General features: G+C 54.0%; 1 protein-coding gene across 2 annotated transcripts; it reads left to right on the plus strand.

Annotated features, from left to right (window-relative positions):
• Nucleotides 1-9,095: 9,095 nt before the first annotated feature.
• On the plus strand, nt 9,096-15,626 carry OTX2 (orthodenticle homeobox 2). 2 transcript variants are annotated; one of them, XM_074582415.1, is made up of 4 exons: nt 9,096-9,119; nt 12,582-12,799; nt 13,276-13,427; nt 14,788-15,626. In XM_074582415.1, exons 2-4 carry the CDS (start codon nt 12,703-12,705, stop codon nt 15,406-15,408), a joined length of 870 nt encoding a protein of 289 aa, XP_074438516.1. In that variant the 5' UTR covers nt 9,096-9,119; nt 12,582-12,702; the 3' UTR covers nt 15,409-15,626. The 2 variants fall into 2 exon arrangements, with proteins under 2 accessions (XP_074438516.1, XP_074438515.1); XM_074582414.1 differs by lacking the exon at nt 9,096-9,119 and adding an exon at nt 11,970-11,981.
• Nucleotides 15,627-15,960: the final 334 nt, after the last annotated feature.

Consider the following 15,960-nt stretch of genomic DNA (forward strand, 5'->3'; position numbering starts at 1 on the left):
GAGCTGCGGGGAGAGATGAGAAGAAGGAGGTGGGCACAGGGCCATCCCGGGGGGGACTCGCATCCTCCCGTACCATTAAGCCCCCAGGCAGATGAGCCGGGGCTCCGGGAGCAGGCAGGGGAGGGAGATGAAAGGCTCCTGGAAGGAATCAGGTGCAGAGGGTGGGCAGATGCTGCTAAAGAGCAAAGAGACCCGGCCAGGCTCATTTGTCTGGAAGGGAACCAGCAGGAACTTTCTTTTTATCTCCGATTGCGGATGTTAGGGTAGTTCCTAAAGGCCACAGCTGGTTTGGACCCCACTGCTCTGCCTCTCCCTGCCTGTACTGGGAAGGGAATTGCGGTGTGATTTTTTTTTTTTCCATAGGTAGAAAAATCCCCGAGTGGGATGGCCACGGACCCGTTAACTCCTCTCTGCCCGCGGGACCCGTCCGGGCTCTTCCTTGCCCAGCAGGAACCCAGTCGAGTGACGTTTGTGTCTGTTTGTCCAACAACTGGTTGAATGCGGACGGGTGTTGCTGGGCGCTGCCGGAGGATTAGCCATGCTCCACCTGCTCCGCCTGGGATTTAATGGGGCACCCCCTTGCCAGGCGGGGTGAGCGGAGCACAGCCCCGTCTGTCTGTCTGTCTGTCTGTCTGCCCAGGGATTAGCCTGGCCCCACCTGGGCTGTCCCTGGCTCTGCTCACCAGGGTGGGCCCGGTGGGCCACAGCTGTCTGTCCGTCTGTCTGTCTGGGAGAGACGGATGGGCACTGCTCTGCCAGTCCTACCACCATGTCTGTCCATCTGTCTGCCTGGGAGGGATGGATGGGCACCGCTCTGCCCATCCTATCACCATGTCTGTCTGTCTGCAAGGGCAGACACACACTGCCAGGTCTGTCCATGAGGGGATGCTGGGCACAGCCCTGTCTGTCTGTCCGTCTGACAGGGCATGCTGGGAGGGCAGCCCTAGTCCATCTGTCCGTCCCACAGGGGATGCTGGACACAGCCCTGTCCGTCTGTCCGTGTGTGAGGGGATGCTGGGCACAGCCCTATCTGTCTGTCCATCCATGAGGGGATGCCGGGCACAGCCCTGTCCGTCTGTCCGTCCGTCAGGGAGGTCGGGCACTGCCCGCCCTCCCTCCCGGCGACCCGCCGTGCCCGGTGCGGGGCCGCTGACCCCCCTATCTCCCCGGGGGGGGCGGGGGGGGGGTCGGGGCGGGGAGGGGCGGCCGCCGGCGGGGCCGAGCCTGGGGCGGGAAGCCCGACCGGCATCGGGGCCGCCGCCTCCACCCCACTCCTTCCTTCTCCTCCCCCCCGGAGGAGATTAAAAACTGCCGGAGGGGGAATAGCCGGGATTAGGCCCGGGGGTGCTGGCAGCCGCCGGGGGGGGGGGGACGCGGGAGCCGGGCAGCGAACGGCCGCATTGTCTGCCGGTGCCAGCACCGGGCAGGGCACGCACAAAACGCCGAATAAATACCCCCAAAATACCTTTTTCCATCCCTAGGAAGCGGCTGAGCGAGACCCCCCCGCCCCGCTCCGGCCGGGACCCCGGCAGGGAATCCTTCACCCCCCCCAAAATAAACACCCAACCGTGAACCGCCCGTTACCGGCTCCGCTTTTCCAGACTCAGGGGTGCCCCCCCCCCCCCCCAAGTTCGGTGCAGGACAAAGATCTGCGGGAAAGTTGCCCTTGGGGATGGTTTGGGGGGAAAAAAAGCGGTTTGCGGGGAGGGGGGGAATCGATTATCTTTTTTTTTTCCTCCTTTTTTTTTTTTCTTCTAGGGAGAAATCGCGCTGCTGTGGTTTAAGTATTTTAATTTTAATTATCGAATCAACTTCATTTCCCAGGGAGGGGGGGGCGGTTCGAGCAAGACTTGCTTTAACTCGCTGAAAGACGCGCACCGCTCCGCGCCCCACCCCCCAGCCCGCTCCGCAGCCGCGGAAACACCGCGGGTGAACGGGGCTTGACCGAGCGGTCCCTCCTATGGCGAGAAAAAAAAATTAATAAATAAAATAAATAAAAATTACAGAGCAAAACCCTCGGCCGCCAACACCCGGTGTAAATACACTTTATCAGCAAATCGAGCAAATGAAAGTTTAATTATTGTGGTTTTTAATTTTTTCTTTTTTAAGCCCAAAGAAATGCCTGAAGCGAAGGCGTCGCTCAGGCGAACGCTGGCGCTTGGCAGCGCTGGAAATGAGCCGGGGTGGGGGGGGGTGGAGGGGTGGAAGAAGGACTTTTCCCTTGGCTGTGGGGCAGGGATTCGTTTGCAAACTGCAGCTTAACCCGCTACCACCACTCCGCATTGTCATGCTCTTAAATATCCTGAATTAGGCAGCTCTTAAAAGTCCCTTTAAACCGGGCGGCCGGGGGGCGAGCCCTGTTTGCACAACTTCTTGAGGTTGTGCTGCCATTAAATAAATAAATAAATAATAATTAAAAAAATAATAATAATACGAATTAGGGCGGGGGGGGGGGGAGTGGGGAAGGCAGGGGGCTGGTGCTGCTGGGTTTTCTCGGATGATGGCTGGGTGCTGCTGCTGCTGCCGCCGGAGGAGGGGATGAGCTGTGGCCGGGCAGGGCGGAGGGGGACGCGGGGAGCATCCCCCAGCACCTCTCAGGTACGAGCACTTCCATTGACATTGATGTAACTACATTAGAGTTAATGGCAGCAGCCTGGTCCTCATTATTAATTGTCTTTGTGTTTGGATAAAGTATGTAATCTTCTCCTCAACCACACCATTAAAATAGGTTGCCTTTTCAATTAAGAACTGTCTTGAGCACAGCAGTCAATTTTCCTAATGAAGATGCATTATATTTTCACTTTTTTTTTTTTTTTTTTTTTTAATAATGGGAAAATCCCACGTTTTCATTAGGCGTGATTACGGAGAAAGTACAAGAGGGGGTTTGTCTAAACTAAATGTGGCCCGTGTAGTGTATTAAATACTAGGCTTTTAAATAAATTGAAATTTCATACAGATAAGACACGAGGTTGGGTACAAACACGGTCAGATTCGCTTCCTTCAGATTAAAAAAATGCAGAGTCCATTCTTTAAAACGCACTTATCAGATAGAAAATAGTGATTAAAACAACTACAGTCGACTCTTAGACGCAATTACTCGGGTAAACTTTTCACTCAGCCTAGTTTGCTTACATTAAACCTGAGGATGATGCTTTAAAATAGACTTGCACTTTCTGCTAATGTGCAGCTTTGGGGAACAAATAGCACAGTTTAATCATGCAGAAACACACAGGAGCCGGAATAGTCTCACAATTAATTTACCAAAATAAACCCGGAGCTGCCTGCATTGTTTCATATTTAGCTTCCACTCCCCTCCTTCCCCTGGAGAAAAACAGCCCTAGTTCTTAAGAAAGGAGGAAGGCTGGGGCAGCTTTGGGGGGAGTTGGGATATTTTTTTTTCCTCCTTTCTGTTTTGTTTTTTTTTTCCCCAAGTGGAAAAGGAATATTTCATCGTGTGAGAGCAAAGAGTTAAATTTTACATAATGTAAAACACTTTGGGAAAAAAAAAAAAAGAAAAGAAAGAAAGAAAGAAAACAAAGTGGGATATTTGTGAGGCTGAAAAGCTGCAAGAGGATGGTGCCTGGATTTCACCGCAGTGTTGTAACTTGTGGGATCTTTGTTACCGGACACACAGACACTGGCAGACGCACAAACCAGTCCCTTCCCGCACGGAAACTACCATTATCCATATACAACTTCAGAAAGGGAAAATTAGCTGCAATCTCCGGCGCTAGTTTTAAAGTTTCCAATATGAAAAAAAAAAAAACAACAAACAAACAAACAAAAAAAACACCAAAAACCTGCCTGCAAGGGAGGAGGAAGTTAAGCACAAGAGTAATTTCTTATTCACATGGTAACAACAGTTGGTTTCTGATCTTTTGCAAGCTTTCTGCATTGTGGCTTTGGTTGGGGGGGGGGGCTACTTTGGGGGTTTCGGGGGGTATTTTTTTAATGAACATTTGTTTCTCCACCAGCCAGCGGCTAAAGAAGATCTGCAAAGAATGGCAAAGAAGATTTTCGATTAAAACCTTAGCCCATCTCCACGGATTACTTTATATCGATTCCTATATATATGGCTGCAACTGATGGGCTCTAATTAAAAATCCAAAGCGGGGGGGGGGGGTGGGGAGGAAAAAAAAAAAGTTCTTTCTGGGTCTCAATAAAAGGAGCTTTTCATATACGGGAAATAAAGGTTGTAAAAGGTTACAAACGAAAGACTAGTTTAAAGCTTCTCTGCGGTTTTCTTTTCTTCTTTCTTACAAAACCCCTTTTCTGGCTCTTTCTCTCCCTTCTGCCCCCTCCCCCCCGACCCCTTCATTTCTCCCAAGTTTGCCAACACGCGAGATATGGGACTGTAACCGTTATTTTAATTTCTGGGTTGGGAGCTATAATCTGATTGCTGCAGAAAGCTGCTCATCAAGGTAACTTCATGGCCTGGAGAGAAAAATTATGTAAACTGGCAGTATTAGCGCCTTTCAGCAACACACACACACACGGACACACAGACTCACAGACACACGCACACACACACCCTTCCCCAGCCCTCCCCACCGGCCCCTGGGGGACGCCCCGCACCGGCCCCCACGCGTGCACCTCCCCCGCCCAAAGACTTTTATTATTATTATTATTATTTCACGCACTTGATTTATTTCCCTATTTAAGGGTTTGTTGTTTTGTGTTTTTTTTCGGGGGAGGGGAGTAGAATTCCCCCTCCGCCCCCCCGGTGCACATCAGACCTTCCCTCAGGTGCAAGCCCTGACCTCACTCACTTTCTCTGCTCTGGGGGTAGCATTTTTGGGACTCGTCTGGCTCCGAAATGAGCTGAGCAAATTGCACATCGCCCCCAAATGCCTCCACCATCCCTTCCTCTCCTCCCCCGGGCCCCCCCCATCCCAATTACGAAACTTGCTTTCCTCTAGGCGCAGATGCTGCCTTAATATATATATATATTTAATTTTTTTATACTATTTTTTTCCTTCCCCAAAGGAGGTGACGGCTCTGCCATCCCTCCCCCAGACGCCTGGAAAAGAAGGGGGATTTTTTTTTTTTTTAAAGCATTCCGGCATTTTAAAACGAATCCGACCCTTTCTGGAAGTGACACAGCTTTGCCAGTGCCTCTGGCTTGGCATCCCCAAAAAGGGAGATTTTGGAGTGGGCGGGAGTGTTGAACTGGAAAAAAAAAAAAAAAACACAAACCGAAAATAAAAAAACCCATAACATAAAACCCCCAACAACTAAAAAACCCCAACCCGCAATTGAATTGCAGATAAACTTCAAGGAAAGTCAGGAATATTTTAACTAGACACAAATCCGATGAGGGAAAAGCTTAAAAGTGCGTAGCATGCATCGCTTTCCGGAGCCGATCCCAGATATAAAGATGACAAATAATAAATCGGTTCATTTTGGGGTTTTTTTTTGCTTCCTTCCTTAACTTTCACCCGACCTGAATAAATGATTAATTTAATTTTCTCCCCCCACACACCCCCGCTTGCTTGGTCATAACATCCAAGGGCAGCAGCTCAGCGCGATCAGCCTGGGGAGCGACACACACGGCAATAAAACCACTCGCGAAACGGTCGCGTTAGGGAGAAGAGTCGGAAATTAAATCAGAAGAAGGAGAAATAAAGAGAGAGAAAGAGAAGAAACACAACTATGCAGAGAGAGAAAATGGCTCTGTAACACGACTGGCATCGGAAAGTTGGAGAACTTACTGAGAAGCAGAAGTTACAGTTTCTTTTCATCCCAGAAGCAGATTTTGGTTCTCTGAGCACAAAGTTCTTAGAGGGTAGAAAAATCACACATCTCCACTCACTCCCCGTTAGCCCCAGCTAGTCTGGCTCTCTGGGACTGTACCTGCTCTGAAACGCTTTCCAAACGGACCAGAAAAGACTGGGAAGTTAAAAAAAAAAAAATCATTGAAAAAATAAGAATATAAAAAACCCCAAGTTCTTACAGCTGCAACAATGCTTATTAATATATTACAATTTTTTGCAACTTTTCCCCGCGCTGCAGAAGGCTGAAGGCAGAGGCAGCTGCAAAGTGTGTGCAGGATTGCTCCAGGAAAGCAGGTTCCCCCTTTTTCCCCCTCTCAGATCCAATCTTTGCAAGAGCCATTCCGACACATTGCTAAGCTAAAGGGAAATTCTCTTTGATAAAGCGGTGTTCCCAGCTTCTGGGTTTTAAAACCTAAATCTATATTCAAATCTGGCTGAAGGTGTGTTCTGGGATTTATGAAAGCCTCTTAAAGGGGTAAATTTACCAAACCGTGACAAAATCATCACAATCTTACTTTAGACATCTGAAGTGGATGAGAATTTTAAAGAGACCCTTGTTTATTTAAGTAACACTGTCCATCTCTGCCACTTGTTTTATTGGCCGCGTGAATTATTCCCAACTTCTCCGGCTGGGGTTGGGGGGGCAGAGGGAGAGGCTGGGATGTCCCTGTCGCCTCTGGCACAGCTCTGCCTGCCCGCTGCCCCACGGCCGGGCAGGGATGTCAGCCCGGCTGGGCTCCCAAACCTGCTCTCCCGGCTACTTTCTTCAGGCACTGAATTTTATTTCTCTGCCTTGCTCAGCCCTCCTCTGCCACGGCCCGGCTTCCTCCAGCCCCCAAACACCCTTTTTTTGTTGTTGTTTTGGTTTTTTTTTCCTTTTTTCCCTCACCCCTTTTTATTTTTAATCGATTTCGAAAATACCCTCCTGGTCAGGATACACGGGAACGAATTATCTCTCTCATTCTTCCAAGGTGGATTAAGGTTATTAAATAATATGTGGGGGCGGGAGGCGATGGCAAAGGCGGGGAGGGGGGGGCATGAGGGGGGAGGTGGTGGGGGGGAAGGGTTCAATCGGGATATTTATTGCTGGTGCTCTGCTAAAAGGAGAGGCTGAGGGGTGGCGTGGCCGTGCCGACATGCGGGGAGGTGAGAGGGAAGGATTTGCCCGGCGCGGATCTCTGTGCGAGAGGGTGGGGGTTTTTTTAGGGGGAAGGGAGAGATGCTGAAAAGGGATGGGGGGGGGTTGCAGCCGCTCCTCGCTATCCCCCCCCGCAAAAAAAACCCAAAACAAACAAACCTACAAAAGGTCCTCCCCAAAAAAAGTCTCACGGCTCTGAGGGGAGGGGGAATAAAAAAACAAAACACAACTCCAAGGAGCTCAGGGGCTGGGGGTCCCGGGAGGGGCCTGACCGAGCGTACCCGGGGTTCCAACTTTCCGCGAAGTCGCCTCGCAAAAAAAAAAAAAAAAAAAAAAAAAAAAAAGCGGCCAAAGTGGGAGCGGCTCCGGCGGGCTGCTGCTGTGCGAGGGGTTATTTTGTTTGTTTGTTTGTTTATTTGTTTAATTTCCTCTCCCCTCCCTCCTTCCCTTCTGCCCCCTCCTTCCTCCTCCTCTCTGGGAGGAAAGAAAAAAAAAACAAACAACACAAAAAAAAAAACCAATAAAAACCCACCCTAAAACCCACCCAACCACCCAGCCCATCCCCGAACATCCCAAACCTGCTCCTGCAAAACCGCCAGCCCGGGCTGCACCGACAGCGCTCGGGATCGCGCTAGAGTCCAAGGACAACCCCATCGGATCGCAGGCAGCAGCCAGGCTCAGGGAGAGCCACAAAGAGGCGAATTAATTGCTATAACTTCATTAACATAGGTCACCCCATTAAAATGATCGAGCCGCCGCATTTATTTCGCCCCCCCCCACTATTGTCAGAAGTGAGGAAAGTGGGTGAGCGCTCCCTCCCTCCGACCCGAGCCGCCTCCGTCCTCCTGCCTTTTGCCATAAGCTTTATTTTCGGGGTTTTTTTGACTCGGGAGAAGTTGAACGGGGACGGGAGGTGGGAGAAGGAGCGTCCCGGTGCCCGGTCCCCGGTGCTCCCGGCCGGCGGGGAGCCCCTCCCGGCCCTCCTTACCCCCCACCCCTTGGCTGCACCGACTTTATTTCTATTAAAATACGCGCAATTCCCTATTTGCAAATTCATGCCAGCGCCGCTGCCTAAGTCCCATTCTACACCATCACTCCCGTATATCTTTTTTTTTTGTAATAAAAAATTTAAAATACATTTATATTCCCCCCAGGTGACTCGATTCCCCTCGCCCCGGGGCTATTTGGCCCCTGGGAGGCGGAACGGGGGGTGCGGGCCCCTCCGCGGGTGTGGTAGGGGGGACCCGGGGCTGGGGGGATCCTGGCACCCCGCTCCCCTCTGTCCCGAGGAGGGTGGGGGGGGTCTCCCCTTTGCTCCCGCAGGTTTCCTCTCGCCCAGCTCCGCGCTGCTCAGCCGAGGGCTCCGGGCAGGCTCCGCATCCCCCTCCCTCCTTCCCAAATATTTACTTATATATTTTAATATCTTTTGTTGTTATTATTATACACCCCACACACAGCTTTCTGCTGCCCCCCCGCTTCCTCTCCTTCCCCGGGCAATACGCTAACGCCATCGCTGCTGTCCATCCCATTAATTTGTGCAATGACTTCATACGCTCCGCTCCATAATGTATATTTTTAAACCGAGCAGGTTCTTTTAATGTATATTCTCGTGTCATTTCGGTGGCTGTTATTTCTCGCTTGATTGTCCCCCCGGTACAGCAGCGGCCTGTTTTTTCCTCCCCCTGTTGTGTGTTTTTATTATTTTCCCCCTGGCTTAGATGTGTCAATCACTCTCTCCCTGCCATTGGTTGGAGAGTTTGCGTCAAAAAGTTGCCAGAGAGGCGCTTTCTCAGCAAAGCTCCCCGAGAGAGGTAGAGACCTCAGCTCCAACGCACCCTGCCACTATTATTAAAAATAAAATCACTTTGACCAGCTCCGGCACCGGCCAGCTCTGTATGTACCGAGCCCAGACCCCGAGCATCCCTGCATCCCTCTCCTGCACCGTCCCCTCCCCTTTCTCCCCCATTTATTCTCCTTTTTCAAACATTTTTTCTCTCTCCCTCTCTCTCTCTCCCCCCCCTCCCACCCCCCCACCTCGCCCCCCCCTTCCGATGTGGTGGGCATGTGCATGCGGCGAGCTCTCTCTAACCTCCCGCTTTGTGTTTTCTCTCCCAGCTCAAGCCGACCCCTGAATTTTGGCGAGGATCCGGGAGCCGGTTTCACCCCTCGCCCCCCATCCCTGCCCGCGGCTCCGGCGAGGCTCGCAGGTAAGTCCGACCCTCTCGCTTCATCCTTCTTTTTTTTTGGAGGGGGGAGGCATTGCTCAGCGGGCAGAAATACAGAGGGAAGAGGGGGAAATTAACATTAAAATTATGATTATTATTATTTTCGGCCGCCCGGAGGAGATGCGGGGCTGCCCGGGGGAGGCCGGGCCGGGCCGGGCGGAGGAGGAAGGCGGCCCCGGGGCCGGGGGACTCGGCCCCCGGTGGGGACCGGGAGCTGCTGGATGAAAAGGCGAAGGGCCAAAGCCGAGGAGCGGGGAGGCGATTCCCACCTTGGCCGGGATGTCTCCCGTGGGGTCGGGCGCGGAGCCGGCTCGCTTGTCCGCCGGCAGGCGCGGTTCTGCACCTCGATTTCGTTGGGAATATGATTATTTCTTTTTTTCCTTTGGTCTTTAGTTATTCCCTGGCCCCAAGGTGGTCTTTTAAAATTAGAAATAATCAGGAAGAAATTTCTCCCCTCTCTCGGCTCCTGCCTGAGACCTGCTCCCCCTTCCTCCTCCTCCTCCTCCTCTTCGCGATGCGTAAAGAAAAGTAATTTTGCAAAAGGTTTTTTTTGAGCACTCCCGGAGACCCGGGCTGGAAATAGCAGGGAGAAAAAAACCTTCAAAGCGTTTTGGGGCCGGAGCTTCATGGCTCGGCGCGGGTGAAATGGATGGCGAGAACGGCATTCAGGTCGGAGAGGGGCTGGAGCTGTTTTCCACCTCCTTTTTTAATTTATTTTTTAGCCGTGGGAAAACGTTTCGCCAAGGCAGCGGTCGGGTATAACGCGCACTGCTCCGCGTCCCGGCCTCTCTCCTCGAATCGCACCGCGGTGACAAAGAGAAAGTCGGGGAAAGTCCTTGTGCACCGGCACAAGTTTCTTTAGAGCTAAAAAAAACCAAACCAAACCAAAAAAACAACCCTCCTTCGCTGCAGGGATTTATTTAGATTTCGGCTTCTCCGAGAAGTTGAGCTTTATTATTATTTTTTTTCCGGAAAAGATGCAACTCCAGTTTAAAAAAAAAAAAAAGAGGGGAAAAAAAAAAAGGGAGTTAAAAAATGCGAGCCGGTGGCAGTGGGGAGGCAGAGGTGGGTCAAACGGCTCGGCGGCGGAGGTCGCTGCCCGCCGAGCCCGGCTCCGTCGCTCCCGGTCGGCCCTTTCGTTTGCCCGCACCGGAGCGGAGCCGGCGGCCGCGGAGCTGCGCGCAGGTTCGGGGGGCGAAGCGCGGGGCGGGGGGGGGCTGCGCGGTGCCAGGTCCATCCCCGCCACCTTCGCACCAGTGGAAAAATTCCCGTATTGGGAAACATCAACCCAAACCCTCTCTCCTCCAGGGGGTGAAAATTAGAATATTAAAATTGTATTAGAATAAAAAAAAATAATTAAGAAATGCGGTGGAGTCTGGTGCGGGCAGAGAACCGAGCTCTCGTTTGCAAAACAAAACAAAACAAATTCCTTTTTCTATCTTGGCACTTTCCCCGCTCCGCGGGAGCCCGTCCGCGCTGCTCCGCGGCCCGGCGAAGCCCCCTCACACCCCCCCAGGCAGAGCCGCAGACTGCGCGCCCGGCCGCGGATCGCTGCCTTGCATTAATCATCCCGGGCGATCAGCGGAGCTGGGGCCGGTGGCCCGTAATTAGGGAGCGTGTGCCGCCCGGATTATCTCGTTAGTTTATCAAGAAAACATTTATTATAATTAATTCTCGGACGGGGTAATTATTATTGAGCGAGGGCAGAGCAACTGGTAGCCGGGCTCTTTGCGGAGCGGGGTGGGGGTTGGGGAGGGGGAAAGGTGACAGATTGCGGAGCGGAGCCGTTGCTCCGCGGGCTGCGGGGCAGCCCCGGGATGCGCGGCCGCGGGCGAGCGGCTCCGCGGGCGGCCGCGCTGGGCTGGCGCCTCGTCGGGATGCCGCCGAGTTTAACAGAGCGGAGGTTTGGGGTTGTTTTTTGCTTTTTTGTTGGGTTGGGGTTTTTTTTGAGTTTTTGTTTGTTTGCTTGCTCCTTTTTAAGCGTGCAGCAAACCCATTTTTACTCTCCCGCGCATTCTGCGCTGGCGAATAAATTGGCGGCTGAAGTCTCGCCCGGACACCGGCTCCCCCCTCGGCAAAGCTGCCCCTCTCCAGCCTCCCCCCCCGCCCGGGTGTGTGTGTTAAAAGCGGGGCCCGACCCTGCGCTCCTCGCGCTAGATGCGCATTTTGAGGGCGGCAAAGCACTTCCACCGGTGGGGAAAAGGGGAAACTCCGCACCGCGGATAAACTGGCACCGACGTGGCCGGGCGGGGGGTGCACAGGGGCCGGTGGGTCCGGCAGAACCCTTCGTGGAGGCGGCTCCGCTCCCGTGCGCGCTTGTTACCCGAAACACCGAGTTTTGAGCTATTGGGGAAGAAAAGTTGCGCTGGAGTTTGTTTTTCCAACGGCCGGTGGGAATGGACGGAAGGGCGAGATTTTGCACAAAAAAACCCCAAACAAACAAAAAAGATATTTTCTAGGTGGAAAATAGTCTTAACCCTTTGAAGAACCCCGGGCTGGCCCCTCGTCGGCCATTTTTTGGCGGCGGGTGTGTTTGGGTTCCCCCCCGCCTCCCCTCGCCTCCCGCTGCCAAGCGCCCGGCCCCACCGGGGCAGCGAGCGGAGCCCCCGGGGGAGCCGGGGCCGGGGGAGCCGCTCGCCCACTCGCTCGCCCACCCGCCGGGGCCGTCCCGGGGCCGCTCCCCACCGAGGTGTTTGTTTAGCTTCAGCTCCGTCATCAAGAGTTTCTTGAAAGCCTAATAAATCTGTTACTTGCCTCCAAATCTAATTACCCGCCGTACTAATTAGGTGCAAATGGCCGGTGGAAATTACTGCAGACGTGGAGTGATGGCGGTAGAGCAGAAAAGTTTGTCTCTTCCCGAGCGGGCATTTGAGCTCTGAAATGCAGCAACGTCGGGGGAGGGGGGTGGGAAGGGGAAAGAGAGGGGGTGGGAAGGTTTGAATGTTGCCCAAACCTGGGATAATTAAAGTCCTTGCAAGAGACTAGGGGAGAGATAGGTTTCTTGAATTGTTTCTTTGTTTTTCACCCTTGGGCTTTGTTATCTGCATTATTTATTTAGCCGAGGGGTTCTTTGTGTCTGCCAATGGCCCCAATCAAGTTTTGCTTGAGACAATTAGCCGGTGCCCGGCCGGGAATCCTATGCAAATGCCCCGGGCTGCCGTACAATGCGGGCAGTTGAAGGCATGGGGGGGTTTTGTTCGGGCAGTAATTACTGGCTGGGATGTTCCCCCCCAACCCCCCCCTTCCCCTCCCCTTCTCTCCTCGCCCCTTTTTTGGGAGAGATGCGTTTATCTAGTCAGTCTCTCCCCGCTCCCAAATCCGGCTGGGGTCCGGCTTTACGAGCTGGAGGATTTGACGGGGGAAGGCAGCGGGGATAAAAGCTGAAGGGGGGGCAGCGGCCTGACCCCCCTCCCCCCTTCCCTCCCTCCTCTGTCTCCTCCACAGGCACCTGGCGGCCCCCCCCGCCCGACGGCACCCCCAGGCACCGCCCGGGGCAGGCAGGGCGCTCGGGCGGCTCCCCCTCGCCCGGATTTCGGCCAACTCTCCTCCCCGCCACAACTTTAGCATGATGTCTTATCTTAAGCAACCACCTTACGCAGTCAATGGCCTGAGTCTCACAACCTCGGGCATGGATTTGTTGCATCCGTCCGTCGGTTATCCCGGTAAGCCACGTTTTTCTTCCCTTTCCCCCTCCCCGCGCTCTCTCTCCCCCCACTTTTCGCCCCACGGAGGCGAAGCCGCCGGGCTCTTGGAGACTTTTGGAGGTACAACGTGCCCAGGGACCGTGATGGTGGGGGGGCGTGGGCCCCCCCCCTTTCTTCCCTTCCTCCTCACCCTCAACTTTTTATCCGGGGAAGGGTCTGCAAAGACCTTCTAGAACATACTTTACCCTTTAAAAAGTACATTCTACCTTTTAAAGTACATCATTCCTGCTGGAGGCTGAGGGGCAGATGCTCCAGACCCATCCAGGGGAGATGGGGAGGGGGTGGGATTGCTGATGGCGGCTGAGAATTGGGGTGCGGGTCGCCCAGGAGAGGAGAAGGGAATGGGGGTGCCCCCCTGGGGTTGGGGATGGAGGGGACACAGGGGATTTGAGGGGCTGCTGAATGACAGCCAGGGCCTCTGTCTCCTTTCGCAGCCACCCCCCGAAAGCAGCGGCGGGAGCGCACGACCTTCACCCGGGCACAGCTGGATGTGCTGGAGGCCCTTTTTGCCAAGACCCGATACCCCGACATCTTCATGCGGGAGGAGGTGGCGCTGAAAATCAACCTGCCCGAGTCCAGAGTGCAGGTAGGAAGCGGGGGCGGGGGGGGGCGGAGATCCCCTGCCTGTCCCCCACCTCAGTCCTAGCTGGGGCTGGTTTTAGGGGATGGGGTTGGTCCTGGAGCGAAATAAAGTCCCTGTGGGGTGAAGGAGGCTCATGGATGGGTGAGGGTGCAGGGGGGGATGGAGCGGCAATTTGCCTCCCCAGGGTTAGAGCTTGCCCTCTTCTTCCTCCCTGTGCACTGGCGGGGTTGGTGCAGCTCCCAGATCCCGGCTCCTGAGCCACCTGCAGCCCTCCCCAGCCCCCTCGGCCTCTCTGAGCCGGGGAGGGCTCCCCAGCATCCCCAGGCTCTGCATTGTGCCGTGCCCTGGGTGCCAAATCCCAGCCCGTCCTGCAGGCGTTTGGGGTCCCTGTGGAAGCTGTAAAGGATCCTGCCCCCCCTTCCCCAGGGATCCCCGCATCCCTGGAGCAAGGCCAGACTGGGATCCCCTTTCACACTAGTACAGGCTGGGGGCTTCCCTCTCCCTTTGAAGGGACTTTGATAAGCGAGAAGAGACTGGCGGAGGGGACGCCTCTCCTGGGGCTGGGCTGTGTCTCCTCCACAAGCAGCCTGCAGGAACCCAATCCAGACAGCATTTTAGAGGTGCTCCTGGCAGGAGGGTGGGCCTGGGGGGCCTGTGCTGCTCCCCCAGCACGGATCCAGGACACCCCTGCTCCCGGCACAGGACATCTCCAAAACCGTCCCTCCCGCTTTCCTCCCTGCCAGGCTTCCCAAAGCTGCCTGGTGCTGTGCCCCAGCGGAGCGTGGCCACCAGGGACCGGGATCGCCCCCCTTGAAACCTCCCCAGCACCCCCTCCTCCCCAGAGCCAGCCCCCTTGGTCCCCACTAAAAGCGGGGGAGATGGGCCTGGCTGGTGGGGAGAGCAGAGGGTCTATTTGGCTGGTAAATGAGACATCTTTACCCCCCTCCTCCCCAACCCCTGCCTCTGTTTCCCTAATTATTCCCTCCCTTTCTGATGCTCTATTGTTTCTAATTAAGGGCTTGACTTCAATAGGCCTTAAATGATGATTCCTGGGGGTCTCCGGCTGGCAAACAGCAAATAGGGAGTGCACCCCTGCGTTTTCCCCCCAAAAGTGACCTTATTAAGCAGTTTGATTTGCCCATTTCCACTTGTTATTACTGCTAATGATCTCAGGGAGGGGGAGCCCCGGAGCTTTTCTTTGCAGCAGCCTGCAACCCTCCGCTCGCCGGGGAGCGCTTTGAGTGCCCCCTCCCCAGCGAAGTCCCCACCACCACTGGCTCTTTTCCCCGCCTTGGGTTTGCTCGTGCATCCCTAACTCCAGGATTTTTTTTTCCTCTCTCCCTCCCCGGCTCTCCATCTCCAGGTATGGTTTAAAAACCGCCGAGCCAAGTGCCGGCAGCAGCAGCAGCAGCAGCAGAACGGGGGCCAGAACAAGGTGCGTCCAGCAAAAAAGAAGAATTCGCCAGCCCGGGAAGTGAGTTCGGAGAGTGGGACCAGCGGGCAGTTCACTCCCCCCTCCAGCACCTCCGTCCCCACCATTTCCAGCAGCAGCGCCCCTGTCTCCATCTGGAGCCCAGCGTCCATCTCCCCGCTCTCCGACCCCTTGTCCACCTCTTCCTCCTGCATGCAGAGATCCTACCCCATGACCTACACCCAGGCATCAGGCTACAGCCAAGGATACGCTGGCTCGACCTCCTATTTCGGAGGGATGGACTGTGGATCTTACTTGACCCCTATGCACCACCAGCTTCCCGGCCCAGGGGCCACCCTGAGTCCCATGGGTGCCAACGCAGTCACCAGCCACCTCAACCAGTCTCCGGCCTCCCTCTCCACCCAGGGTTATGGAGCCTCCAGTTTGGGCTTTAACTCCACCACCGATTGCTTGGATTATAAAGACCAAACCGCCTCCTGGAAGTTAAACTTCAATGCTGACTGCTTGGATTATAAGGACCAGACGTCATCATGGAAGTTCCAGGTTTTGTGAAGAACCTTTGTGGTAACGAGAGAAACCGCGATGAGAAGGAACAGGCTGGTGCGTAACGCTCCAGTTTTAGTCAGGTCTTGGTTAAATTAAAGAGAAAAATAACTCAACGGACAAAACAAACGAACAAAAAAAATAAAAAACCGACAGCGACAAGAGGGGGAGGACAGTGTTGGTGTGATCCCGTTCGGACTCATCTCCTGCTCAGACGCTCTGGAAAAGGAATAATAAAAGAGGAAAAAATGGAGGAGGAAGGCCTTAAACGGACAGATCATCTAGTGAGCAGAAAACAGACAGACCCATCTGTGTTCTTTCTAGTTTTAGGCAATTGTTGGGTTTCTTTGTTTGGAAGAGGTGGGAGATCGTCCCACCCTACAGGCCAGTTTTAAAAAAAAAAAAAAAAAAGTCCAAAAAAAGAAAAAAACAAGTCTAGGTTTTTATTTCTTTTTTTTGTGTGTGCGTGGAAAGATCCTTCACCCAGAGGTTTCCAATGTGTTAGCCAACCCTCGGTTAAAATATTCGGAATGGACAGCATCTCTCTCTTTTTCTCCCTCT

Source organism: Larus michahellis, chromosome 4 (assembly GCF_964199755.1).
Source record: "Larus michahellis chromosome 4, bLarMic1.1, whole genome shotgun sequence".
NCBI classification, from domain to species: Eukaryota; Metazoa; Chordata; class Aves; order Charadriiformes; family Laridae; genus Larus; species Larus michahellis.

Bases quoted from the DNA above. Each gene is read 5' to 3' on its own strand.
- OTX2 (XM_074582415.1), top strand. From the start codon at position 12,703: ATGATGTCTTATCTTAAGCAACCACCTTACGCAGTCAATGGCCTGAGT. The intron at 12,800-13,275 runs GTAAGCCACGTT...CTCCTTTCGCAG, and splicing joins TCCGTCCGTCGGTTATCCCG to CCACCCCCCGAAAGCAGCGG. The intron at 13,428-14,787 runs GTAGGAAGCGGG...CTCCATCTCCAG, and splicing joins TGCCCGAGTCCAGAGTGCAG to GTATGGTTTAAAAACCGCCG.